Source organism: Epinephelus moara, chromosome 3 (assembly GCF_006386435.1).
Source record: "Epinephelus moara isolate mb chromosome 3, YSFRI_EMoa_1.0, whole genome shotgun sequence".
Taxonomy (NCBI): Eukaryota; Metazoa; Chordata; class Actinopteri; order Perciformes; family Serranidae; genus Epinephelus; species Epinephelus moara.
In genome coordinates, this window is record NC_065508.1 from 37,639,582 (window position 1) to 37,667,309 (window position 27,728).

At 40.6% G+C, this 27,728-nt stretch overlaps 1 protein-coding gene across 3 annotated transcripts in view; it reads right to left on the reverse strand.

The window, feature by feature from the left end:
• Nucleotides 1–27,728, reverse strand: part of LOC126384344 (protein turtle homolog B-like) — a 285,326-nt gene that overhangs the window by 22,492 nt on the left and 235,106 nt on the right. For 2 of the 3 annotated variants that reach the window (XM_050035368.1, XM_050035361.1), the window contains exons 15-18: nt 25,077–25,161; nt 17,695–17,859; nt 16,837–16,882; nt 1,671–3,308 (exon numbers count right to left, since the gene is read on the reverse strand). In XM_050035368.1, the coding sequence (XP_049891325.1) occupies nt 1,671–3,308; nt 16,837–16,882; nt 17,695–17,859; nt 25,077–25,161 (1,934 nt within the window). The remainder of the gene's footprint in view (nt 1–1,670; nt 3,309–16,836; nt 16,883–17,694; nt 17,860–25,076; nt 25,162–27,728) is intronic. The other variant, XM_050035376.1, reaches the window with a different exon arrangement.

Genomic DNA, 27,728 nt, shown 5'->3' on the forward strand with positions numbered 1-27,728 from the left:
TTGTAACCATCTAATTGGAGTATAGTCCAGTTTGGCCATGCACATTTGTGTTCTTTGGCTTTTATATCAAATACTATACTGAAATTATGAGTGCAGTTTGCTGAACTAATCTGAAGAATAGTAAACCAAATAACCAATAAATACTTGAATAAATATTTAAATCGATATAAGGCTGATAAGAGAACTATTGTCTTGCCTTTGTGTAGACCTAAGGTAGAATTATCTGGGGTGAGGTATTTATACTAAGAGTTTTGCATGTGGATGTGGTCAGTTAGCAAACCACTCAAGCATGAAATCATGTTGGTGATACATCTCTGACCTAATCTATCAGCTAACAGATGGCATATGCATATCAGAATGCATAATGTACTGAAGACTGCAGAACTTAAAATGCATAGCCACTTTAAGAAAAAGGAAAAAGGAAAGAACTGAAAAGAACTACACGTATTGACTGAAGGAAGGAACAAATCAAACAAAGACTCAAAGTCTTGTATTCCCCTTTAAAGGACGAGGTGATCAAAAAAGTCCCACCTGCTAACCCCCCCCTTTCAGACATGGATCCAACCCTTACCTATTGCGGTGTAGAGGACCTGGTCACAACAACGCTGCCCAGATAGCTGAGATCAATCAAAAACAAAGCAGGTAAGACTCCAGGAGCCATCAAGAACCACCACACTGCCCCTAATTCATAATGATGGAGACATTGCAGTACATGAGAAGCGGACAGGCCCTGTGACACACTTTGCCCAACAACCTTTCCTTGGTAGTCAGACCTGGGGGTGTCCTGGGGATAATTCAAAGGGGTTGGGGAGAGGAGGGTTACAGAAAGGTAAGGGGAAGTAGGGTAGGAAGAAATCTGAGAGGTAAGGGAGAATTGGTCATGCAGTCAGGTTACTAAGGCCGAGGATGGGCCGCAGGGCCTGCCAAGATGAACTCTTCTTAAAGCATCCCTCTGCATGATTAAGGCATCTTCAAAGGCTTGGAGCTAGACATAACAATGGGTGTTTGTTTTGTCTGGGGAATCAATTGGATGAATATTATGGGATTCCTCCTGTTAGGTGAAAGCAGGGTAACGCATGATACAGATGGAAAAACAGGGATCCTGTGGTGATGTCTGCGAATTCCCAGGCTTTTAGGGGCTTGTGCCAGACAAATTACACAATGCAATCGCAAAAGTACTTTTCATCTGGATGGACTGTAGCCCCAAAAGGTCTGAAATGTAATCTGTGAAGCAAATGCATTTTCTCATCAATTCAAGAAATAATTTGTTTCACAATTTTTACTGTTTGGTTTCACTGCAATATATTTTTCAGGGAAATAATTTTGGAACAATGCTTCACAGATTCAATGGGTGAATACCTCTAACTTGATGTCTGACATGAAAAGCAGCATTGACCAAATTGAAGCTAAACTTCCAGAGCTCATCAAATGAATCATCAGAACAAAATGGTTTTCCCTCAACCATACAGTTTTCAAGTGTAAACAAATAAAGAAGCGTAAATTAAGCTATAAAACTAATTTGCCACAGAGATGATTTTTTAAAAAAAAAAGATGGATACTAGACAGCACTTCCGTGACCAAAATGTCAGAGCAACTTCACACATCAAAGCATTATGGGTTGTGGCAGATGACTCAAATGGTATCCCTCTCTGCATGCCTAATGCACCTACCCTGAAGCTGACAACTGGGGTGGAGAGGGCTCAGATGGAAGGATCTCCTCCTCAGTCCTCCTCTGAGATGGCATCTGCCCAAATATGTTGCTGCTTTCCATGGGGGGTGATGGGGACTGGGAAGCTGGGTAGCTGGTTGCAGAGGTGGCAAAGGCCATGTGGGAACGGTAGCTTGGACTTGCTCTCCTGCTACCCTGGCCTTGGGCAGGTGAGGAAGAGGGGGAAGATCTCCTTGAGAAGCTGGCTGTGGAAGGAGGGAGGAGGGTAATCTCAGACATCTCTGGGGGTATGTGAGGTTGGACAATGCTGGGACGTGGCCGGGGACGTACTACAATCTCTGGGGAGCCCTCATGAGAACTAAGGGGGCTTTGGGTGAGGGGTGAGAGTCGGGAGGGCTGGAGAACCACCTGATGCATGCCAGAATCCATCCTACGAGCCTGTCTGGGACTGAAACGAGGGGTGGTTTCAAACCATCGTGTGTCCAGGCTACTGAATGTGCTAGGGACAATATGGGCCATTGGATCGGTGTAAGGCAAAACCGGCACACCCATACCGTGGCTTGTGTGTCTTAGCTGCCCAAAATGTGCCTCTTGCATAGCTAAATGCTTGGCTGGGGAGCCACGAGGCTTGGCCTTGCTGGGAGACTTGCTTGAGTGGCTCTTTGGGGCCTCCAGTGGCAGGACAGCTGGGTAGGTAGGCATTGGAAGGGAGGAGGGCTGGAAAGCACTCAGGGGAAGTACATGAGGTGGAGGGGGATAGGGGGAGTCGTGGCGAAGGTGCAAAGGATGATGCGGCGGAAAAATGAAGGGGGGCCCCTCCAGACTTGCAAAGGTGAAATCCAGTCCCTGCCAAATCTCAGGAGAGTGAGAGGAAGAGGTGAGTGTCAAAGGAAGTGGGAAGCCAGGGACAGCATATTGTGGGAAATCACCCTCCCCCATTTCTTCAGGAATCATGGGGTGACCAAAAGGACCTTCAGCAAGGTATGGAGGGGAGGACATGACAGAGCTGAGTGGGCTAGTATCAGGCATGTAAAAAGGAGGTGGGGGATCATGATCCCCAGGGGGCCCTAGATAGCCATAGAAAGCCCTGTGGTGGAGAGAACCCCGGATCTGCCCTGTGGCCTGGAGCCGACTGCTCTCCATGATGGTCATACCTTCGAAGGGCCTCTGGAAACGAGGGCTGTAGGCTGGAGGTTGCAGGTAGGATTCCTGACTGGAGATGGGGGAAATCTGGTGAGTGCGAAGGGGGGCCATTACTGGTGGCAAAGGCCTGGGATCATCATTCTCTTCATCTGACTGCCGGAATTCAGGATAGAGGTCTGATTCTTCCACAAAGGGAAAGCCCTCAATTCGCCGGGGCTTGACAGACATTTCTGCATCATTGGGGTCTATGACAAATCGTCCATCTGGGCCTCGGCTGATGAGTTCAATGGGTGTTGTTGCTTCAGCTTCATGCTTGGAGATGCTGTATTTCTTGCTTGTTATTGCTCTTTTGGTCTTCTTGTATAAAGACAACTCCTCCCTCTTTCCTGGGCTTGGAGGTGGTTTCTTTCCCCGCTGATCATGACTATCTTCAGATGATTCTGATGGGGATGCCTTTGAACGAACACTCTCTGGGCTCACCTTTCCTGAAGATGACCTACAAAGAGAATAGAGAGGGAGTAAAGACTCAAAAATTATAGAAGCCAGCACTCTGTGCAAAGCAAAGCTTCTCTGGTGGTGCTGAAAACAAATCCAGCTGCAATAAAACAAAAATGATAACACATCTTACACATCTGCTAATTTTAAATTTGCACAATGAAAAATAAAGAAATGTCATAACTAAATAACCTGGGTTCTCATTGCATTCCATTTGTCATATTCAGTTGATATAGATATCACAAACCTCCAATGCCTTGAACATGGAATTACCAATGGGAACTTGAGAAGAGTAATGACTCTTTTATCAGCAGTCTCTGCTTTCCCCTTACTACTAAAAGTCATGACCTTTGCCTAACAGCCAGGAGTTGATGTGTATTTGCTGCTGCACCATCTAAACCCCAGTCTTTTACATGCTGGCAGAGCTAAGCATGAGGGATAGTGCCTCTATGCCTCACCATTAAACCATCAAAGTGGTAACATAACCTGGACACATACTTCGCTTGAAAAGGGAAGTTTAACAGAGTGAATATGCAGAGGTTTGGTGACACAAGAGAATTGTTGTGGGATTTTCTGTCAAGTAGTGAGGGAGGTGCACACAAGGAGGGGATATCACACAGTAAATGGTATACAAAATGGACCAGTGTGAATCTCATTTCATTTCTCCATAAACATATATTCATTTCATGCAATTACATAACAAAAGAGACAATGAGAACAACAAACTGGTTCGTTGGCACTCACACAGAGCTTTTCACTCTGGGTATCTGCAGTGTCAAACATTAAATATATGACTTAAGGCCCTGACACACTTAGCAGATGGTTAGCCATCAGTGACCGCCTGTTGCCCTAGCCAGTGCAGTGTGTCCTGCACCTTTGCCCATTGTCTGCTTTTTTCTTTAGTTGATTCAGCATGTTGAATCGGAGTTGGAGTCGGCATTGCCAATGTTGGATTGGCAGTTCAGCTCGGTGCACAAGGAGAGAAACAGAAATGAGTAAAGTAAAGTAAAGTAAACTAAGACCAGGGAGTGAGACCAGAACAAAGTTGTTATGTAAGGTAAGATTATTTTTCTTTAGCCATTGAGCTTTTTAGCAGAAATGTTTCGTAATGTTTGTGTTATTATTCACTGTCGCATGTTAAATATACTCTGTTCTTTCAACACTGGATTGTGTTGTCAATGTGCTAACTGGCTAACAATCTTCAAGACGATCTTGTGGTTTCCCTTTTTGAATGGCGATTACAGATAACAGCCGTCTGCTGGTGTAGAGAATTATTTCCTCTCATGTAAGCACAGACCGTACGTACAACTTTTTGGCTGAGACACGGAATGTTGTGCAACTCAGCAGGGGCCTTTGACACTGCTAGTTCTCTGAACTTAGTTTGGTGTGTCTGGGGCTTTAACAAAGCAAAATCAAGGTTAAAAAATGTGAATCTTTAAGTATTATTCTTTGAGAACAGATCACAAATAGTCCCTCATTGGTGTGGGGGTGGTCTAATTGGATTTGACTGAAAGTGAACAAAACACCCACAGTCATCACATTCTGATTCAAAAGTTATCAAATCCTGATTGGTGCGAGGAAGTATGTGACATCATATTTTCTAAAACAAGCCCCGCCTATATCAAGGTAGTTAAAGGAGCACAGAAAAAATAAATAAATTATTATAATTATATTATCTGAGTGAAATAACCAAAACTTTTAATGTAGGAATCCATCGCTTACAGTAAGAAGCTGATAGAGAAAATGGGTTTTTAGGACCTCCTGTGGCTAATTTATGCTCAGCGTTAAATACAGAGACAGACAGAGCCTTCTATCTGAACTTTGCATTAATTTCATCCCTATCTGTGCACGTTTTCTGAAAGTTTACGAATACAGACGAAATGGAGCAGCATCACTGAAGATCGTGGAGGCAGTATAGTGTAGTTAAAGTGAGATACAACCATAGGAGAAAAAATCTAAATAATGGCTTACAGAAAAAAAATCAATATTATAGTGAAAAGACTTCTCAGTCCACATGTTGCAATGTATATAAAGGCCACACAGACCACCACCGTCTACCATGTTGCCTCTTGTTAAAGATACAATATTACAACCTGTTTTGCTGATGCCTTTTTTGTTGTTGTCTGAGACTGTTGACTCTGCCCTCTAGTGCCATCCATTGGCTGTATCCATCTCACAATAAAGGAAGCATGGAAATATGAGGGCAGTGATGTTTACAACAACATTTGGAATGGACGTATCTATTTTCATATATAAATGGAGTATAAATGAGCCTCACATACATACTGGTCAGTGTAAGACTTGCAGCCTTTTTTTACATAGTTCCCCTAAACTTGTGACAATGTAAAACAATGACATAGGTACTACATATGGATATTAATACCCTAAAATAAAAGTTGAAAGCGAGTGATACTCAGTTTTTCATTGCCTATAAAAATGATAGTCCACATGCACTACTTGATGCTCTAGGACCCAGAACATATAACAACACACACCACCTAGAGTCTAGGCCTGGGAGTCAAGCTTGGGATAAACTGCTTGCTGGACCCCTTCAGGGCCAAAAAGTAAATATCCATGACGATGTCAAAAGAGGGAAGAGCTGGCCTTTGCACTCGATTTGAGTAACAATATAGCAATAGGTTTGAGGCAGTTGTCATCAACAGCAATGTAACGCTCTGTTATGGCAGACAGGTGTAACTGACAAGTGTGGAAGGAAAAGCTTTGATCCAACACACCTACAGAAGAGTGAGAATATTACCAATCACACCTTGAAGTGATACTGACTGTATGTCAAAATCTGTCAAAACCAGGTCAAAGGTCATTCTAATCATGAAAGCTAGTTGAGTTGGCCCAAGTTCAGGCGATGACAGAGAACTACAGTATATAAATTGAATTTGAGAATAAGACCAGTACATATGATGTGAAACTCTGTTCCCATTTAGGGAGATATTTTGTTAATGACCATAGCATGTCTTAGGAAGGAGTAAATGAATACCATGATTTGTTTTCAAGCCACAATTTGTTTATTTAGCGTGACATGAAACATAAAGCCAATCCTCATAGAAATCACTGAGGCTTGTGTGAAAAGCACATCTGCTTTATATAGCTACATAGACAAATAATACTGAAATATCAAATCACTTGTCATAACCTAAGGTAATAATATTTATATAATGAAACAGAAACACATACATCACAACCCATGTGCTTGCATTAATGCTGTGCTGCTTCTTCCGTGTTCACATAAAAGACTGCTCATACAATGTAACAACCATCAGTCCATTTAATCATTAATGTTCTGTAACATTTGTAGATTTGGACACCATTCCTAATTGTTACAATAATATTTTCATTAAAAACCACATAAATAGTTTAGACATCATGGTAAAACTGGGCTTGTTTTAAACACAGGATGTATAAAAATAATGGATAGAGCCACTGTGACGTCAGCCATAGGTTTGTGGACTCCCGTTTTGAAGCCTCAAATTCGGCATTTCGGCCGTTGCCATTTCTTGGATTTTTGGAGCCAGAAGTGACCATATTTGGATGAGAAGGTGGAGCTGTGGAGGAGTGAGGGGTGGATCTGACTCATAGACTGTAGAAATGCCTTGTCCCCTGTCACTGTAACTTTAAGCCTTAATAAAATGTAAAATGTAAAATGTAAAATTAACCCCTGTACAGTTGTCATGAATGGGTAAATTAGCTTTAGGGACTAAAACCGTTTTTTTGTACCAGGCTGTAAACATGTTTCTGTCTGCTGTAAAGTTGTGCATTTTAACATGGGGGTCTATGGGGATTGACTCACTTCTAGAGCCATCCTCAAGTGGCCAATAAATGAACTGCAGTTTTTGGCACTTCTGTCTGGCTTCCCTGCAGGTTGCCACTTGCCTTTTATGCTTTCTGCCTACTTTAATTGGTTAAATCTTTAAAACTATGTTGTAAAGTTGTCTCGAAAAATCTATTATGTCCCTGTTTCCTTAAAAATTTGGGTCTACGACCTAAAGGAACAGTGGCCAAAATTAAAAAAAAAAAAATGCAGTCTGTCAGCTGTCTAATCAAAATTTTACTTTCACGTGCTCAAAACACATTACAGAAGAAATAGTGCCGATGCTCTTAAAACTGTCTGCACGATGACACAAAGAAAATTAAGAAAATACAGCTATCACGGCTTCATTAAACAGCCACTGAATGAAGATTCAGTGATTACTACATCACACAATCACATTAAAAACAAGTATGGATAATGTTTTTTATAAGTTTGCACATTTTGTCTTGCAGCAGCTGGCAGGCACTGATGTAATCTTTACAAGCTAAAAATGTAGTCTGACTACTGAAAATACTTTTATTTAACAGAACAAGACAGATTAATGGGCAGAAGAAAAGTCAATCAATCAATTCAGATATGTCAAAAAGACAGTGTTTCAGGTCACCTGGGGGTGAAACTGTGATTAAAGGAGTGAGCAAGGACATAGTCACATACAGCTCAAACCAAAGAAATGGCCACAATGCATAAGCAGAGTGTTGTGAACAATGCAGAAAACAACAATGTTGTTAGAAAGGAATAGTTCGACATTTTGAGAAATAAACAAATTGGATTTATTGCTGAGAGATAAATGAAAAGACTGATATCACTCTCATATCTGTATGATAAACATAAAGCTAAAGCAAGTAGCTACTAAGCATAGCTTAGCATATAGACTGGACACATGCCAAAACAGCCAGGCTAACTCTGTCCAATCGGGGCAATATCAGCCTTCCAGAACCTCTAAACATTATCTTGTTCTTCAATCCATAAAAAAGCCAGGCCAGCTGCCCCCTTTTTCCAGTCTTTGGGCCTTGACACACCAAGCCAACAGTCGGACACTGGTCAATGTTGGGCCATCGGTGAGCATCTGTTGCCCTAGTCTTGGTGGTGCATCTCGCACTGTTGGCCCTGGTCAGCCCTTATCTGATTTTGGTTGGCTGATTTAGCATGTCAGCGTCGGAGACATTGGAGCCCCTCAGTGGATGAAATCACTCTGATTGGCTGTTCAGCTTAGTTCAAGAGAAGAGAAACAGAACTGAGGAAAGCAAACAAATGACTGAAGTCAAGAGAGCGTGAGATCGAAACAAACTTGTCATAATAGGTAAGATTATTTTCTTAGCCATTGAGCTCTTTAGCAGAAATGTTTTTTCTTAAGACAGTTCATCAGTTTGTGTTATCGTTTGCTAGCCCATGGTAAATATCCTTTGTTCTTTCAACATCAAGTTGTGTTTTTAATGTACTAACTGGTGTCTTGACTCTGTCCTGTCAGTCCTTTGTTTCTTAATTTTAATGACAAATACAGACACCGCTGCCTGCTGATATTGAGAGTTATTTTCTCTCATGCAGGCGCAGAATGTACATGCTGGTTGGCTGTCTTTGTGGCGTGTGCAGGTGCAACTTCATGACCGAGATGCAGACATTGTGCTGTGATGCAACAGTCCGCTTTCGTCGCCACTAGTTCTTTGATGTCAGTTTGGTGTATCTGGGCTTTTTGTGCCAAGCTAAGCTAAGCTAACCAGCTGCACGCTGTAGGGTCCAAGAGAATAAGTGCATTTTTCAAAATGTTAAACTATTCCTTTACAGTGAACTATTTCTTTACAGTACAGTGAAGAAATGTGGTTGAATGACATTTCAAGAATGATTTTGTTGCTGTGGAGAGAAGCCCCTCAAGATTTAGATATTATTTTCAGACAAAAGCAACTGTATATGTGCCTTACATTTAAAATAGCAAGGACATGTCCAATGCAGTGCATGATGTCACTTACCAAGATTAAACACTAATCTTTACTTTCATTTCTGATCCGCCCTGGTCTCACTGATGTTTCAACAAATTAATCATACAGTGAATGATCATTATACTGTATGTGGTTGGCTAACAGGATCTCAGAGCCTGACAGCACTAGAGTTAGATGAGAAGACTAATACCACTCTGTTGTTCAGGGTTCATTTATCAAAGTAACAAAACAAAACTATTTTATGGTGGAGTATGGAGGATGAGTGAGGACTCTTGCAGCCTGAGGAAAGATGCTGCTCTGTAGTCTAGTGGTACGGCAACAAACACTTCTGTATGGCTTGCCAGATGGCAGCAGGGTGAACAGGCTGTTGCTGCAGGATATTGTCTTTAAGTATTGAGCTCTGCGCAGGCACCTCACCACACCGATCGAAGTGATAGTCGGTTGATAGGCACCAATGATGATCTGGGTGGTTTTAATCACCCGGCAGAGCCCTCCCATCCTGGGTTGTGCAAAAACCATGTCAATTTGTAATGTCTGTGAACTGTATATAAATCAAGGGCCAGGGTTTAGGTTAGCTTAGCATTAAGACTGGAAGCAAGGATGCTAAAAGCTTACTAATTAATTTAGGCCTATATAACTAACTATGTTTTCTTCTGCCTTCAGTCTTCATGCTAAACTATCTGTCCCTTGGCCCTACCTTCATATTTAGCTTACAGGCATAAGAGTGCTATTGATTCTGAATTAATTCTCAGCAAGAGTGTGTTCCTCAAAATCTCAAATTATTCCTTTAAATAATCAAGATATAATGCTATGATTTAATGCACTAAGATCCTCTTAGTGAACTACATACAACATATAAAGATGATGAAAGTGAAGATCATGTCTTATTACAGTATCTACTTCTGCTGTCCTGAGGTGTGAAGATAAGAGAAACAGACTGATGTCATCCTTCCCTGTGTGCTTGAATCTTGTCTGCATTTTACTTTAAAAAACCCCCAAAAATCAGGGCCGAACTTAATTTTCTTCTGACGATGAAGATCCTTCATGTTTCGTCAATGAAAGACCCAGACCAGTATTGTTGTTGCCTTGTGGGGACATTTGGCCAGATGCATGCTGCCAGGTCAGGAGTCTGAGGAGCTGGGGTTGAACCAAAGTGCAATGGGAGGTTTACAGTGTGCAAGAACGGGGGACAATGGTTGGCACACTCACTGAGGACTGGAAGGTTGGGGCCTGTACCTGCTTGCGTCCAGCCCCTCCCAGTAGGGTTCAACGCTGGGAATGAGGCTAAGTGGACTCCTGTAGAGGCGGGGAGATCAGACAGTAGGAAGTGGGGAGAATATGGAGGTTAACAGTAAGCTTGTCAATGAAAGGTATGCTTGAAACAGCAACAGAAAATGAGAAAAAATAGCTTGATATTATTAGGTGGGTAGAAAAAAACAGAAAAGGGAAACAGGCATTAGTATGTCAGAGAGATCTGAGAGAAAGAAGATTTAGAGAACAAGCCTGAAGACAAGAGAGGCTACCATGGACCAACATGAGGGACATGAAGGAAAGAGAGAGGTAAGAAAAATGAGTCATGATTTGACCACTGCACTTTGAGATAGTTTTCCATTTATTGATTCTAAATGTGCATGGACAAAATCCCATCCCATCCCATCCCATCCCATCCCATCCCATCCCATCCCATCCAAATCCCTTTGTCAGGTCCAGGGAACTAGTTGACTGATGCAAGTCAGATTCCTCTAGGTGTCATTGATCTTGCTTTTTTTTTTTTTTTTTTTTTTTACAGACAAGTAAACGCTCATTTTGTGAAACGAAACATCCTTCCCAGCCATCTGGGGCGCTCTTCAAGCGATATAACTTGCTGATGAAGGCCGCACAGCTGTACCACCACTTTGTAGTCATGCTCTGTAGCATCTTGTTGCCTTGGAGTTGTGAAATATTAGCCCATGCATGTCATACAAACATACTTTGGACAGCATCCACCTAAGCACAGCAAATCTGTATTTAGACCATACAGATCAGTCAAACCAAGTAAATATATGTTCAGTTAAAGCCCCTATGTGCAGAAATTTTACATGATGCATAATATCTTAAAAGTTTCAGATTTTATATTTTTAGAAAAATGAGAAAATCCAGCTGGCCCTTTTTGATGTGAAGGAGCAGCAGCTCCAGTGAGAGCTCCCATCCAGATGTCTGAGCTCCTTACCCTATCTCTCACACTGAGCCCAGCCACCCTACAGGGGATATTCATTTTGTATCCACAATCTCATTCTTTCAGTCACTTCCCAAAGCTCATGACCAAAGGTGAGGGTTGGAACATGGATGGACCGGTAAATTGAAAGCTCTGCCTTCCAGTTCAGCTCCCTCTTCATCATGACAGTCTAGCGCAACACCTGCATCACTGGTGATGCCACACCAAATTGCCAATACATCTGGCAATCCATTTTACCTTCACTCGTGAACAAGACAAGATACTTGAACTCCTTCACTTGGGGAAAGGAGCCAGTTGGGGTGGTTCGGGCATCGGATCAGGATGCCTCCTACAGTAAGTGCCTCCCGTTAGAGGTTTCCCAGGCACGTCCAACTAGTAGGAGGCCCTGGGGCATACCCAGAACACGCTACAGGGATTATGTATCTTATCTGACCTGTGAATGCCTCAGGGGTCCCTTAGGAAGAGCTGGAAAAAGGTGCTGTGGAGAGGGATGTCTGAAAATGCTTTGATGGATGGATGGAGACAATCCAGATAAAAAATGTATGTTTTTTGTGTTTCTTTCATCCCATTATTCATTGTTTCCACAGAACACATCCACTAGGAGTTTTTTTAATGCTGCAACTAGGAGTTGCCAAAGTCAAAAAAAATTTTTTTTTGTTAAGTCTTAACATGAGACGTTTAATCTATTGTAAAAGTTTTTTTGTCATTAAAACCTACACATAAAGGATGAGACTAATTCTCTATTTTCTACTTGTCAACAAATGCCATTGAAAGACCAAAGTCAACTATGTGTTGGTCTTTCTCTCATTCTGTTCTGGCTCTCCTGCCCTGTCTGTGGCACTCAGACCACTGGCTCCTGCTGAAGACATACATTCTGGATACATTTTTTTTTTTTTTTTAAATAAAAAAAGGTAAGTAAACAATAAAAATGGGCAAATGTCACCAAAACAGGAGTAAATGGTGCATCTGCTGGGGACTATTTTCAGCCACCTGTTTAAGTGTTGTTATTTGTGATCACAAGCAGTTGGTAAAACTTGGTGGAGATAATAATAATTTCAAAACAGCACCCAGTAAGTCAACCAGTGGAGTGTGTCCTCCTGAAAAGACTTCTATGATCATATATACTTTCATTTTGGCCTCATTCCTCTTAATGCCTGGAATACGCTACACAACATTGTGGGATTATTGTGGAGTAATAAAATCGTGCCGTGACTTGGCTGACAGACATGACACACTACACGATGGTCCACACCAATCATTCCCGATCGTCTTTCATGACATGTGTGAAGTCATAGGGTTATTCTTGTCCTATTTTTATTATCATTACTATTATTCCAGTCACTGTGTCTGTTCATGTGCCAGCTGAAATGTCACTCTAGTAATGTAAAAAAAAGTGTTACCAGATGGCAGGAGCTACATTTGAAGTACTGTACGCAAACATACAAGTCACTGAATCCTCCACAACAAGTTCCTGCAAATGTTTCACAATAAAAGCATATTTAGAAAATGAAGAGATTGTCTCAACCAAAGTTATAAGGGGCGTATAATTTGAAAGAGATACAGGAAGTGTTGAGTTTGAAATGCATTAACTTTATCAAGGCAAACGGGAGGATAAAAAGTAAAAAATATAAAGATACTGAGGGAATAATAAATAACGGCCCTTTTATAATGTAGTCTGTGTCAAATGAAGCTGGTAGCCTCTGCAGATGGGGAAAGTAAAAGCCCTGCCACTATTTTTTTTAATTTAGTCTTACTTTATGTCCGTCTCCATTATGAAGAAATAACATTGTTTGCTAGCTTGATGCTAACGACAGTACTCAGCAGGATGATAAAGTGCCTCTGCTGTTTCACACCATAATTTTTCACTCTGTGTGGTAACGTCCCTAGAGGAAATATCAAACAGCCTGGGCTGTTGTCCTCATACAGTTGTCTACGGCAGCAGATAGCTCTGTGTTCCTATTGGTCGAAGTGACAGCTGTGACGAGAGCAGTCGTGAACAACAAAAAGACAATCAAACATGCTAGACTTTCTGTTTGAACGTCGTGAGGTGTCCCAGACTACAATGACACACTACACGAGATGAAACGATGGATTGTCGCTTACGACGCTCATTGTTGTTTACGATCCATGCCGACACCGTACGTCGCTGCGTGGGGCTAGAATCAGGCTGATATCGAGTAGTGTGAACCTAGTCTGAGTGGGCGGAAGTTCGCTGCATAGATCAGCCTCTCATTGGGCGGAATGAGCCACCCGCTGAAGTCCCGCCCTACCACCTCTGGTTGCAGTTTTCAACACGTCCTTTACTAACTTTTGTGGTGTTTGATCTTGCGGGGATGTAGCCATATTTCTGCCATGGTTCGCGTCCTGTAGGTGATATTTTTGTGGGCGTGTTACACCAAAATCTGTTTCCCCCCAGCAATATTTTTGCAAGCGCACCGTTGCTGTGGCACCGCCCAGAACGATTGTGATTGGTTGAAAGAAATACAAGCAGCCGGGGCGTTTTTTTCTCCAATCTCAAAGTGAGAGTCGGCCCAGCCAGACCTTTCTTTTCTTGAGAAAGGTCTGGTGAGCGAGACTAGTGTGAACCAGGCATAAGAGAGCAGATCTTTCTCATGGTGGAGAATTTGACCTGTCAAATACAGGTGTAACATAATGATGGACATTAGATTGCCAGTGCCAGGGCTCCAGTCTGTCCATGCTGATAATGTCATGCATGATTCACAAAGCCTACAGATGTCTACCTCCCTCTGTCCCTCCCTCAAAACTGTCTGTTTCTATGATTAGTGTGGGAGATGGATACAGCTCCAATGCATCTGTCCCAAACTTCACATAGTTGACTGGATTATTGATTAAACCTGCAGCAAAGTTTGATTTGTTTTAAGATGATTTTTCCTCCACATTTTTCAAACATAATGAGTTTGTTTATTTTTATATGCATGAACACATACTTAGACACAAATGCATAATTACCTCTTGTGGTGTAACTGATTACTTACACTGACATGCATCTTAAAACCATGGAACACATTTAAATCTGGCCTTTTTCACAGAGAAATTAATATTAATTCCAATTTACCAAGAGCGACCATGAATTTATAGGTTTCATATTAAGACATTTTTATCAGTCTCTTTTTAACAGACAGTACATGTTCATTTATACCTTTTTTTTCTCCAAGATACGTTAATGTTAACTTCTTTCTCAGAACAATTTATAATTCCTTCCCAGATGCAATTAGAAACAAACGTCTTGTATGGAAACATTGTAAGCTGGATGAATATAAAGAAAAATGCATGTTTTGAATAAGTTTTGTCTCATTACTTTGCCATGAGAAAGATCCCTGAAATGTAACTTCCTTACTTGTGATCTAGAAGCTCCACTGAATTAACTTTTACTTTACTATTTACTTCACCATATCCCTCCTAAATTAGTTTTAACTTAGTCTGATGTTGTGATAACAAAAGATTAAGGGGAATCCCTGCTATCTAAGCCAAGAGTCCACACAGAAATCTTGAACTGTAAACAATGTTACCCACAGATCTTTCTCCTACTTATCATGGTTTAAGTTAAACAGGTTAGCCTGGGGCAAAAGGAACCACGTCCAGTAGCCTTGGGCTTCATGAGGATCCTAAAGGGCCAGAGCTAATGTATTGCAGCACATCCCACAACAATCATGGTTTTCTTTTTTCTTTCCATGGGTTGGAATTGAACCCACAGCTGCTGAGGCAAGGACAAGGCCTTTTTACATAAGGGCCTCTACCAGGTGAGCTAGTGGGCACTGCAAATCTGGTTTTCAATCACGGCTTTTGGAGGTGATGATTTTGTGATATCACTACTACTGCAGCCTTTACTGTCTCAATGGCTCAGTGGCTCTAAACTCTATCAGTGGCAGAGTGGACAGTATGTCTGCCATGTGTCATGCAAGACTGGGCTTCAATTTCTCAAAAGGGGGAGTTGAGTTTTACTCCTTATACTGCGCTGCACAGTGGCAGTTTGGTTAGAGCACATGTACACACCACCTTGTCAAGTCAGTGGTTCAACTCCAGCATTCTGTAGTGCAGTGCATTTGGGCATCAAGATTTTTCAAGCAATTCTCTTCATATTTCTGCATTTCCAGCGATGCTTTGAAATGTATTTCAGCTGTCGGCATTCACACTGCATTTTCTGCAGGTAATGCATTTTCATTGTAATCTTTGCTTTTATAATTATTTTGCCTTTGTCATAGAAATTTAATTTTTATGTCAAATCAATCATTCATCAAGGAGATGTATGCTACTACTTTTCATCACTGTAATGTGTTTCAGTGATTTTCTAGAATGGCATGTCTCTGGGAATAATGTTTGACAGCTAAAATCTCAACAACTACAAGTGCTATAGTATTTATATTTTATGGACAGCTGCCCAATCTGTAATTGCTAAACATGTTAAAACATGATGCTAATAGCGCCACCATGTCGTGAGTTATTATGTGTTTTACATTTCGGCTAATAACTACAATCTGTGAGGCGTAGCAAAACAATATTTGCACAGAGCAGTTGTTGAATTATGCTGATTCGACTGATATAGACCACGCACATTTGCACATACAAAATATTTCCACCATTATGTATTGTTGGGTAAATACATTTTTTGCTTCTTTTGGCACATTTGAATAACCCCAAACAAAACTCATGACTTCCTTTTAGGGTATCACTTACTGTTTGTAAATGGTTATCACACTTTTGAAGGCAGGGCCTGATGCACTTAACAGACCATAACTCTTCAATGCAAGACTGGATTGCAACCAAATTTGGGAATGTTGTACCTACAGCCGCATAGCAGAAGTGTGTACCATGGCATACATACTACAGTAGGTTGAGGTGTTCATTAGCTTGTTTTCCTGCAAGCAGCTGCGAAATTGTAAATTGTATTGTACAATTTACAAATTGTAAAATAGAAACATTGCTCTTGGCTCTGAGATCCCCTTCTGGCAGGGTGTAAAACCTTTTAGAGTTTTCTAACTTCAATGAGCAGCTTTAACTGGAATAAATCAGCAGTTTGGATACAATCATCCTTTGGCAAATACATACATTACTCTGTTTGATCCTTGCAACCACAACACACAACTGTTGCTGTGTACCACATGCAAGGTTGTGATTGTACATTTGTTAGGTCACAAACAGAATCTCCCGCCCCCACTCACACAACTCTATAATGATAATAATGTAAAGTTGTCATTAAGGTATCAACAGGATAAGTTAATACACAAGATCTGTTCATTATGCATTTTGTTATGTCAAGTGAATTTACTTAAATCAATAATGTTATTAATTTATATAAATTGGATTCTGTAGTTTTACTTACCGCGTTACAAACATACTGTTTACATCTCACTTTGTAGAAATAAAGTATCTGCCTTACTTTGCTGAATACACTTCTATTTGGATGCCAGGAAACAATCGGCTGACCAGTGTGCAAAATACAACATAACTGGTGTACTGTTTGATGAGTTCATTGAAGAGTTCTGTGCAGTGTAGCAGTGAAACAATGTTGCGTGTCATGTGGGGGGTCACTTACGGAGTTTCCATGCTTTTTCTGCAGTGGGTTATGGAAAGAGGTGGGTCTGGAAGATTGGAAAAAGACATAAAAGACCATTACTGCCATTTAATATCAGTTTATGTCTATAGTATGTTTTAAGTATGTTTGTATGGTCATTACTGCATTTCCTTTCAGAGCTACCCAAATAAAAGAGTTCATTGTAAGTTATAAAATAGAGACAGTTAGAGGCAGTGTAAATGCATGAAAGGTCAACAGAATGAACTACTTTCACATTCAGTGATTAATGTCATTTTCAAGCAGGCCCCAATTTCCCCGCAGCTCATGCTCATAATGTGGCAAATATTTGTTTGGTGTTCTTGATAAAAAACACTGTTTCAAGACAGTTACATAAAGGTTTATAAAAACTTAATTCCCCAAAGATGACTTTAGAGTTGCTGCTACTGAGCCAGAAGCAGGGTTGGAAATAGAGTGAGAGGATAACAGTCAAATGCAAAAGAAACTATAAAATATAACACCTAACTGTAGACATGGCTGTTTTCTGAAGTGTCAATAAGTCAGTTTTAGCTTACATTCTAATTCAAAGAACAGTTTCCAGTTTGAAAATGCAGTCAAAGCTGAGAGGATATGAGACAGATAAAGAAGTATAAGGTTGAAATCTAAGGACATGAATTTGTTAAGTACAAGTTCAGTAACGTGTAACAAATGTGTCACAGTTTAGTTTTACATAATAAATGTATTAATGAATAATAACCATATACATATATATATTCTGTACAACAGGAAAGATTCTTCTCATCTTATTATTTGTAATATTTTATAAGCTATTTTAAAAGCAATTGTGGAGATAGCTATCAATGACCTGGTCTACCCCCTCACCTCTTTTCCTCTTAAGCTTCCTCCTGCGCTGCTTGTTGACAAAGCAGGCAGCCATCGTACTGAACAGGACGGCTGCTGCCAGGAAACAGATTGTGGCCACAATGCCAGCCACCACAGGCCGTGCCAGTCCACGTTCCTCCACCAACTCTGGAGGGGGGAAGAAGTCTGTGGTGTGAGGAGGGAAGAGTCAGGGAAGTAAAGCTAGCTTAAGTCAGTGTAGCAGCAACATAAAGAGAGTGTAAAAAAAAGAGTGACATAACAGTTTGCAGCTGTGTGTCAGCACAGACGGGGCCGACCCAGAGGTGGAGGAGATGACATATTAATGGAGAAGCCTAAAAAAACAAATGTAAATTTTGCTTTGCTCTCTGGACTTCTGACGTTGGTCTCCCCTACATTAACGCTAATGTCAACCAACATGCTGATGTCACCATTTTCTGGCTCTGAAATACAGGGTGATATTTACAATGGGATTACAACGCACATTTGAGTCCACTGTAAAAGAACACACTGTGCTCTGATTAGGCAGCTATTTAACTACATGAGAAACCAAATCAGGATGTTCTGATGTTTTTTGGGGGGTATGCATATACGTTCCTTTGCTTTTTGCCACCCTTCCAAACAAAAAAGAGACACCTCATGCAATAACATAAAGGTTCCTTAAGATGAGCCTTTGAAAGGAAAAGTCCTGCCTTACCCAATGAGATTCAAATATGCAAGGGCTGACCTTAACTACTGCATGTGTCTTCAAAATGGGCATTTCTGCAGGGAATATATGCTGTGATGACTTAGCAGAAAGTAAACTTGTTTCCCAAATGATCTGCTTTCAGAACTTACAGTGTAGAAGGCTGCAGAGGGAAATGATGTTTCATACATAACATTACCCTACTGGAAAGATGAAGCTACATGTGCACTATATCGACTGGTTGCTGGATGTTAGGTACATAAACATTGACATTATTGTTTGAGATCCCCCCTGATCCCCTTTTTTACATTGTGAGACACTCAGAAAAAACAAAACAAAGCTAACAGACAGATATGAGATCACAGAGTTATTAAAAAAGGGCAAATTTGAAATGAAAGATGAAAGATGTGTCTTGTTGGCATAAAAAAATCATCTTAAAATTACACCCAACAATCCAGAATCTATGAACATTCAAGTATTTTCATATTATTTTTATACTTTTTTTTAAAGTATATTTACTAAAGTACTCAACCTAAGTATAATTATGAGGTGCTTGTACTTAAGTATTTCCATTTTATGCTGCTTTATATTTCTGCTACACATGGTTTCAGGAGGAAATATTGTACATTTTACAACACTACATGTATGTGTAACTACAGCTATGAGTTACTTTTCAGATTCAGATGAATAATTATAATATACTGTAATAGAAACATGCACATTATTCTGACATAGGCCATTCTGCATATAAAGTACATTTACTTTTGGTAGTTTAATTATATTTTGATGCTAAAAATAATTATTCGTTATTATTATTATTAGTAGTAGTAATATTTCTACACTATGGTGTTCTTACTTGTGTGTAGGATTTAATGGCATCTAGCAGAGAAGTTGCAGAATGGAAACTTCTTGTGTGTGCCAAGCATGAAGAACTATGGTGGGCTTAGCGAAAATGCGCAGATGCAAATGGCTTTCTTTCATGTAGAGCTCTGATGAGGCCCAAATAATCAGGCTCGACCATACATGAACCTACACAGTTTCTGTCCACGTCCCCAAAAATGATGATACTATACTTTATATATCATAATTTTAAAAAATTAAAACATTGATTACAAGCTAAGGGCTGATGTGTTTCCTTGCACCACCTCTGCTTCTTTTCTTCCTTATTTCAATAGTCTGTTGTCTTGTGCGCAACAGGTTCATCAGAACAGCTTGCGCCCCTCAGTGCGTCTCGTGTGCATGGCAATCCATGGCGATGCGGCACACAGATGATGATCACCACTCTTCACTGCATGTTATGCACATCTCTCCCACTGCTGTGGAGGCAGAACAAACACTGCCAATCTGCGGGGTTCAAGTCATTGGGCCCTGTCAGGCTCGGGCAGAGAATCAAAGCTCTAACCTAGAGCCAGTGCTTGGTTTGTCCCCTCTGGGCTACAGTAGAAGAACATGGCGGACTCTGTGGGAGAGGACCCACTTAGTATGAAAATATAAACAACTCATTCTAAAGTAACAAAAAACACAGTGATTCACATTTTTGGGTGATTATACACAATCCAAAACATAGTTTTGAATATTATATACCATTTTTACCAATAGACGCCCCTAAATCCTGCATGGGCATTAAACTAAAGGATCTTCGTACTTTTTCCACCAGTGTACCATTCTCAGTGTACGTGCAATTAAAGTATTCATCAACACATCACAACTGATTACTGGACCACGACTGGCTCCCCAAGGAACTGTGATGTCATAAATCCTGCTGATACGTCTGAGTGTTAAACTAAGATTTTCAGTGAAACTTTCCTCCTTCAGTGTGTGAATGTCAAAACAAACTCTGCACATTCATCACTCTATACAGTGAAGCTCAAACATTAAGTGAAATAACTATGTGCAAAACACAGTTTTGAATGGATGGAGACTTAACGGGAAGACACCATGATCTAGAAAAGTAGCTGTAACCCAAACTCCTCACTCCTGCCTTGAACGTGGTATACACTGTGCGATTTTGGGCCGTCCCAGATGAGAGATGACCAGCATGAATAAATGAGGTGATATCTTTGGTGGTGGCTCCAATAGGTGGTCTTACATCGCTTAGTGAGAGAGGTTCAAGGATGGCCATTGTTATGGTCTTGTGGTCTTGTCTACTAACCAACCAATAGAAATGCAGCATGAAATGACGCACTGGTGCTAAATCCAAACAAACAGACGGATAGCAGCTTGCCATGGAAGCAAAACATGCTGAAAGAAATGTGTGGGATTTCCAGCAAAAAAGAAAACCTTGTGGAGTTGTGGCAGCAGAATCCTTGCCTGTATGTGTCCTCCAGCTCTTACCATGATGGCATAAAGAAGGACGGAGCATGGAAGGAAATAGTGGCGGAGTTGCAGCTGCCAGGTGAGCAACCTAGCAGCTAGCAAACACACACAGACACACCACAGTATACAGTGCACACAAAACTTATAAACGTTATTTAATAATGTGACCCTCTATGTTGTGCTTCACAGTTGGAGAAGTAATAACCCGTGCAGCATCCTTGCGCACTCAGTATGGGAAGCTATTGCATTGCCTGTGATTCAGTAGGCGCTGTCAGCATACAGTCTGCATAAATTAAACTTGATGTCGTAAGTTTATCAGATCCATGTCGCACAGTGTAGCTTGCACTGATTGCTAAAAACTCGCTGTCTGTAGGAGGCTTTACACAAGAACAAAAACACAGTAGTGTGTGAGCAAACACACAATGTCACCACCATCTCAGCCATACCACAGTGCTTTTTCTCATAAATATCCTCTAGCTTAACTGTATTCCAAATAACACCAAAGGACAGCAGTAGACAAAATGCTTGTCCATTCAGATGAGTCAGAACAGTCTGTAAGAGACATGATATGCTAATGATGATATGCTAATGATGCTTCTGCTAATGTAAAATCTGTCTGAATGAAATGGTTGAAAGACTGAACTTTGTATAAAAAACTGTGGAAACTCTCTGAGGTCCCTCTCAAACATTAAAGGTGCAAAATGGTTTAATAGAGCCCCTTTCCTACTACACAAAAAACCTGCCAACGCCTGCTAACATCTGGCTTTTTTATGTAATGGGAAAAGTTACAATCGGCATTCACTCCCAGGTCAAATGACTTTGCAGTAGTCATGGGTATTTATCTGTTCTGGCTCCAATCAGCAGTGATGGAAACACAACATCCCGGTGAACACACTTATTCAAGCTCCTTAACCACTGAGATGCAATGATGGGCCACCACAAAATACCATCTGTCTCTGTCCAATCAGCACCCAAGCATCGTTCCAATCGTTCCAGTGACTGAATAAGTGAGAGATATATTTCTTTATATATATATAAAGAGGCAACCATTGTAACATTTTCACAGGCCTCCATGCTGCTTTCTACTGTTTACTGACCTGTTTTCCGGCCTGTACGTGATGTTGAACATGACACACAGTAAAAAAACAGAAAGGCATACTTGTCTACTGCAGAGCTTCGTACATGGCTCCTGCTACTGGCAATGGGAAAGAGGTCTATAGCCAATTCTTAGCAGATTTATCCGTGTATAAGAAGCTTTGTACATGCACTAGTTTTGGTGGAAAAGGGGTATGAGATCGGTCTCTAAATGCAGCAAGAGCCAAATGAATGACTGCTTATGCTGCTGAAGCACCAACGTACACTGTCATGTACACGTACACTTCTTTCCTTAAGAAAGGGAAATTGTGGTTCCAAAAACAGAGAAGACAAGAAAGAAAGAAAACAAATTTTGCAAAAAATAACTTTTAAAGGTGCATGATAGAGACATGGATCAAGAGACGAAGGATGGGGGGCTCACAAAGACTGCTAATGCAAAGGGCCCAGAATTTGGTGCTAAACCCCTGTCTGTATGTCTGCTAGGGGATCTTTCCCCAGCTGAACTGCATGAGTATGAACAAGCCATAGTGGTCATCCCAACAATCACTGAAAAGACTAACTTACCAACGTGGAAAAACCGACACAATCTCTCAACATCCCAGTGGCATCTCCTACTATCAAAGTACATTTCAATAGAAAGACAAATAGCATTAGAAATTGATTCATTTCACAGATGCTGGGCTCCATCCATCAACATCACCCATCCACTCGCCTAACACACACACACACACACACGGATATATCTTCATTGCGGTAAAAACCATCCCCTACTGCCAATGACATCAGTGCCCCACCTCCACATACCTCAACTACAGAACATACTAGAAAATACTACTGTAGAATATATTTTATTTTTAATAAAATAGTAAAATATTTTATTCTTAATATTTTAATATCTTAAGTACTAGTGTTAAACCCTGTAGCATAGTGCATATTCTATTTCTATTCCAATGCACATTTGCATTTGTATTTTATTTTACTGCTTTATATTCACATACTTTTTTTCATACTGTTATTCTTACTTCTTATAATTCGCTATTCTTTACATAGGAGCCACTGTAACGAGTCACAATTTCCCCTTGGGAATCAATTAAGTATTTCTGATTCTGATTCTTATTCTGAAAACACAGCCAATATAATAAAGATGACAATGTGCAGAACCGTTTACTCCTTAACCCTTTCTCTTTACACTCATGGTATTCACCTTATTCCTGAGGGCGCTACTGTAGAAATGATTATGGGTAAAACTTCTGGTGTGATAGCGGCAGTAATTAGTCCCATTGACTGTCTATGATTTGTCACAGTGGCAAATCTTGATGACTAACTGCCAACAGTTTTTTTTAAAAAGTATTTCTCCTTAAATTTAGGAAATATTGCTTTGTTTTTAACAGATACTTAACTAATGGTTAATTAGCATTTTTTTTTTTTTAAATGTCCTTACGGAGCTCTGGTACCTGTTGCGCTGTCCACGCCTGTAACAACCATACTAAGCGACATTTGCTGCTTTAACAACAGTGTTACAGTAAACATGCACCCAGAACAAAAAGGGATTGCTCCTGTTACCTATCGTACAGTTTCTAAAAGGAATAGGTAGCCACCTGTACTGCACACTGTTAATGCCAGATTGTCCCATTTAAAAAAATAAAATGCACCATTCCTTACTAAATCAACAGAATCTTCTCATGCACCCGCTACTCTTATGTATACTCTATTTTTTTGCCATGCTTGAAATGACATTAGGCATAATAAAACAGAAAGAGTTTGGAGAGCGGATAAGTATTAAATCAGAATTTGCAGAATTTGAAAGTGACATCTAGAATAACAGGTCTGTCACTCAACGTCACTACATGATATCCCTGTCCCTGTCTGACTACATTCTCAACCTACATTAGTAGGTTTCCTGTTATAAAATAAACTTAGCAGTATACCTTGAATTACGTGTTTAGTCATTTCCGCTCAGGATGTGTTACTGATTTACCATACTTATTTCATATCATATAAAATGAATGCCTAAAGTTATTCATTATACTACTACTTTATATTATTGATATTACCAAGATGTGCTGCTAAATTCTGTGTCATGTTTCACTCAGCAGCAGTGTTTATGAGTTGTCAGAAATCATTAATCATAAAAGTCTACCAATGCTTTCAGATGGCTGTCAGAGATGACAGAGGTAACATCACGTTATTCCATCTTAGGTGTAACAGGTGGTGTGTTTCACAGGTTTTATTTCCCAGTCGCTCTAGAAAAAAAAGGATTAGCGTACTGTTACCCACTGGAAAAAGCCAGTTCTGGTTCGGCACCGGAAGTTGCACCTACACCTGCTGCAAGGTATCATGGGGGCTCGGAATAAAGTGGATAGAGTTACCAACCTTTTGAACTGCCCTCTGTTATTAATGTTGGAGTTGGCCTTCATGCTTGTTAGAGTGGTTTATATGCTGCAACGAAGCATGATACAGCAAAATGCAGAGTGTTGTCCCTTGGTGCTTGAAATAACTACTGATTAGCCACTGTTATCTTTGGGAGGACAGGGTGTATCTACATCATGTTTTGAGCATGATGCCAATTGACAATATGCACAGAAAAGGCAGTCATATTTATACTCGATCAACAGAGAAATAAGCAGGAGGCTTTGATCACACATTGCACAGCTCTCCACCTTCACCAGTAGAGGGAAGCAGAGTACTTCCAGAGATCCAAGGTCTCCTGAGCAAATCTTCTCTAGAATTTGTTACCAACAGCTGCTCTTACTAAATGATGTGCACTCAGTGACCTCTGCAGGGGAGTGACATCACATTTTAAGGGGTTTCATTTTAGATTTAAAAAAGACTCTCAGTGTTGCAACTAAGAAAAGACAGGCTTTAATGGATCCTTTTTAAGCACAAAGCAGCCCAACACAATCCATGGGAGACAGGCAGAACGATGATGTCATACTTTTCAGGATGGTACAAAAGAGTGTGTATGTAAAGACAGCTTAAATTTAATAGTGCTGAGTGGGCAAAATGTAAAGTTGGAGTTGCTGTGTGTGCAATACATCTACAGCCCCTCCTCAGTTAAGAAATGTTCAGATTGCCTGAGGTTAGAGATGCAGGTTCCTGCCAGAGGTTGTTGGGTTGAATCCCAGCATCGACAAGAAAATCTCCATTTCAAGGCAGTGAGCCAAGCTTCTTCTCTCAGCCTTTGATTCATTTTAACATGCATTATAATGCTTATATTTTGTAAAATTTTGTAATTTTGTAAATCATGACCACAAGTGAAATTACAATGCAGTGTGATGAAATTGCTCACCTGTGCTGGACACTCCTACTACGTTACTAGGCTCGCTGATCATGTCATCCATGACGGCCATGACACGGAACTCATACCACGCCTCCTACAGTAGGAACAGAGAGATCTACTTTTAGAAGTTAAACTCATGTCTGGTGTCAGAAAGATTCAGTCAGTCAGGCTGTAGGATTCAGTTTGTGTCTCCAAAGAGCAGCCAGCTGAGCCACGTTGACTTTGGAAATTAACAGTGCACCTCAGCCACCAGTTCACATTCAGTGTTTAAAAGCCAAACAAACACCATCAGTCCTACATGAATGACACAATGGAACCTAGAAGTCATGAAATGAAAACTGAATTTGGCATGATTCCAATTTTTTATTTAAGGGGCACTCCATTAATTTTACACATAAAGATCAGTTTACAAAACACATAGAACTCACAGCTAATGAAAAGAGCTGGCTCTGGAGGAAGCCTTCTAAAATCTGACAAAATCACACTCTTGATGTCATATACCTCTTTTCAACCAACATGTTACAGGTTCCATTCTGGTTCCTGTACCACCTAATTTTGAACCGTTCGGAGCATTTTGACAAAAAGTAAACTGGTTTGGAAACCAAAAAAAGAGAGCAGGTTTTCCTTGACCTGAATTGCGAACCATGATGACATCAGTGGGCGTGTCATATTGTGCAGGTTGAAAAGAGATGATGGAGAAGGCAACAGTGGAGAACTCAAGTGAGAAATAGTTGGGGAAAAAAAGAGCATGCAGTGGTCTCATTAGCAGTTTGTCCATTTGGGTAAAAACAAATATTTGTAACAGAACAGAAGTTTGCAGGTAATCAGTGTAATCTCTGATTTTGCTACTACTGTTTCCTTCCTCTGTGTTGATGAGTTGATGACAAATTTTTGATTAAAATGGTTCTGCACATAGTGAAAAAGTGGGCTGGTTCACTAGATAGCACCGAGGTACCTGAATGGAACTGGTTCAAGAACCAGAGCTCATTTGGTGGAAATTAGGTAATAGTGGTGCCATCAGGGTTATCTTTTATTAGACTTGACTCTTTTAACAGAAAGCCTATGTTATGACAGTGGTGTGGACTTTAAAAGGCATGGACTCTGACCAGGCACGAAATCTGCCACTGCCCTTTTTTTCCCCCATTCTGCCTCTCTTACACCTTCATTACCAACATAGAACTAGTTCTGTTCTGATTCCTGTAACTAATTTTTACAGAAAATTTTGACCAAAAATAAACTGTTTCAGAACCCGAAAAGTTGGTTCTCAGCTAAAACCCAAAAAATATAGCAGATTTTCCTTGATCTGAAGTGCGAATTGTGATGACATCAGTTGACATGTCACATTCTACAGGTTGGAAAGAGAGGATGGAGAAGGCAGCAACAGAGAAGTCAAGTGAGCATACAGTGGCCTCATTAGCAGTTGGTCCATGCTTGTTATTTGGGTAAAAACAATCTCTATTTGTTATAACTAGGACTGTCAATGGATTGAAAAAAAAACTAGTTAATTGCATGCTCTGTAATGAACTAATCACAATTATTTGCATACATCAACTTTTGCTGTGAAAGTATGTAAAAATTTCAATTCAAATGAATATTGGCAGATGTGTCGTAAATCTGCCAGATTTTAGACACAGTTGTCCCCCCTGTCCTCTATCACAGAAACTGGTATGTATTCCTTTGCAATCCATTTTGCAAGGGAGTTAGTTAGTTGATCACAGGTAGACTTACTCAGTTTGCGTCGGAATGTCCGGTCGAGTTTGGCTTGATGAGGCTGGATGCTGGAGTTAGCATCAGAGGCTGTGTTAGCTCAGACCTCAGGGTTCACTGCTACTGTGATATTTCAGACTTGAAGTACTCCAATGGTACAAAAAGTCCTTACTGCAGACATTGCAGAGAATGGTACCACAGTTTAATGCATTACGTTTTCTGTGATTAATTTATCAAAATTAAGCTGTTATTTTGACAGTCCTAATAATAACAGAACAAAAGCTCGCAGGCAATCAACGTGAACTGCAATTTTTCTCTGTTTCCATTAATGACACAACCCTGATTATGTTTCCACTGAACACTGGTGGAAAACGGGGCTAATTCAGTAGATAGCACCAAAGTTCAAGGAATCCTTAACAGAACTGGTTCAAGAACCAGAGCTTATTTGGTGGAAAAGGGGTATCTGTCCCCTCCTTAATTCTCACTTCCCAAGCCCTCTGCATTCACATTCTCCATCATCCAACAGATGTCCTCAGACTTTCTCACCTGTTCATATGCCTGAAAATCATTAGTTTGACTCTTCAGACTGCCATCATGTTGCCAACCTGTAAGCCTGTTCCTGGCCAATGCCTTGAGTACATTTCCTCTTATGCCTGGGTCACACTACACATTATTAGCCCGATTATAGCCCGTGAATGACAATAAGTGTTGTACATGACAATCCATCGTTTCAACTCATGTAGTGTGTCACAGAAGACGACAACCAACACCACGTCTGGGACACCTCAAGACGTTTCAACAGAAAGTCTAGCATGTTTGATTTTCTTTTTGTCTTTCAGGAGTTGTCCCGTCACAGCCGTCACTTTGACCAGTAGGAACACAGAGTGATCTGCTGCCGTGGACAACTGTACGTCAACAACACCCCAGCCTTTTAGATATTTCCTCTAGGGATGT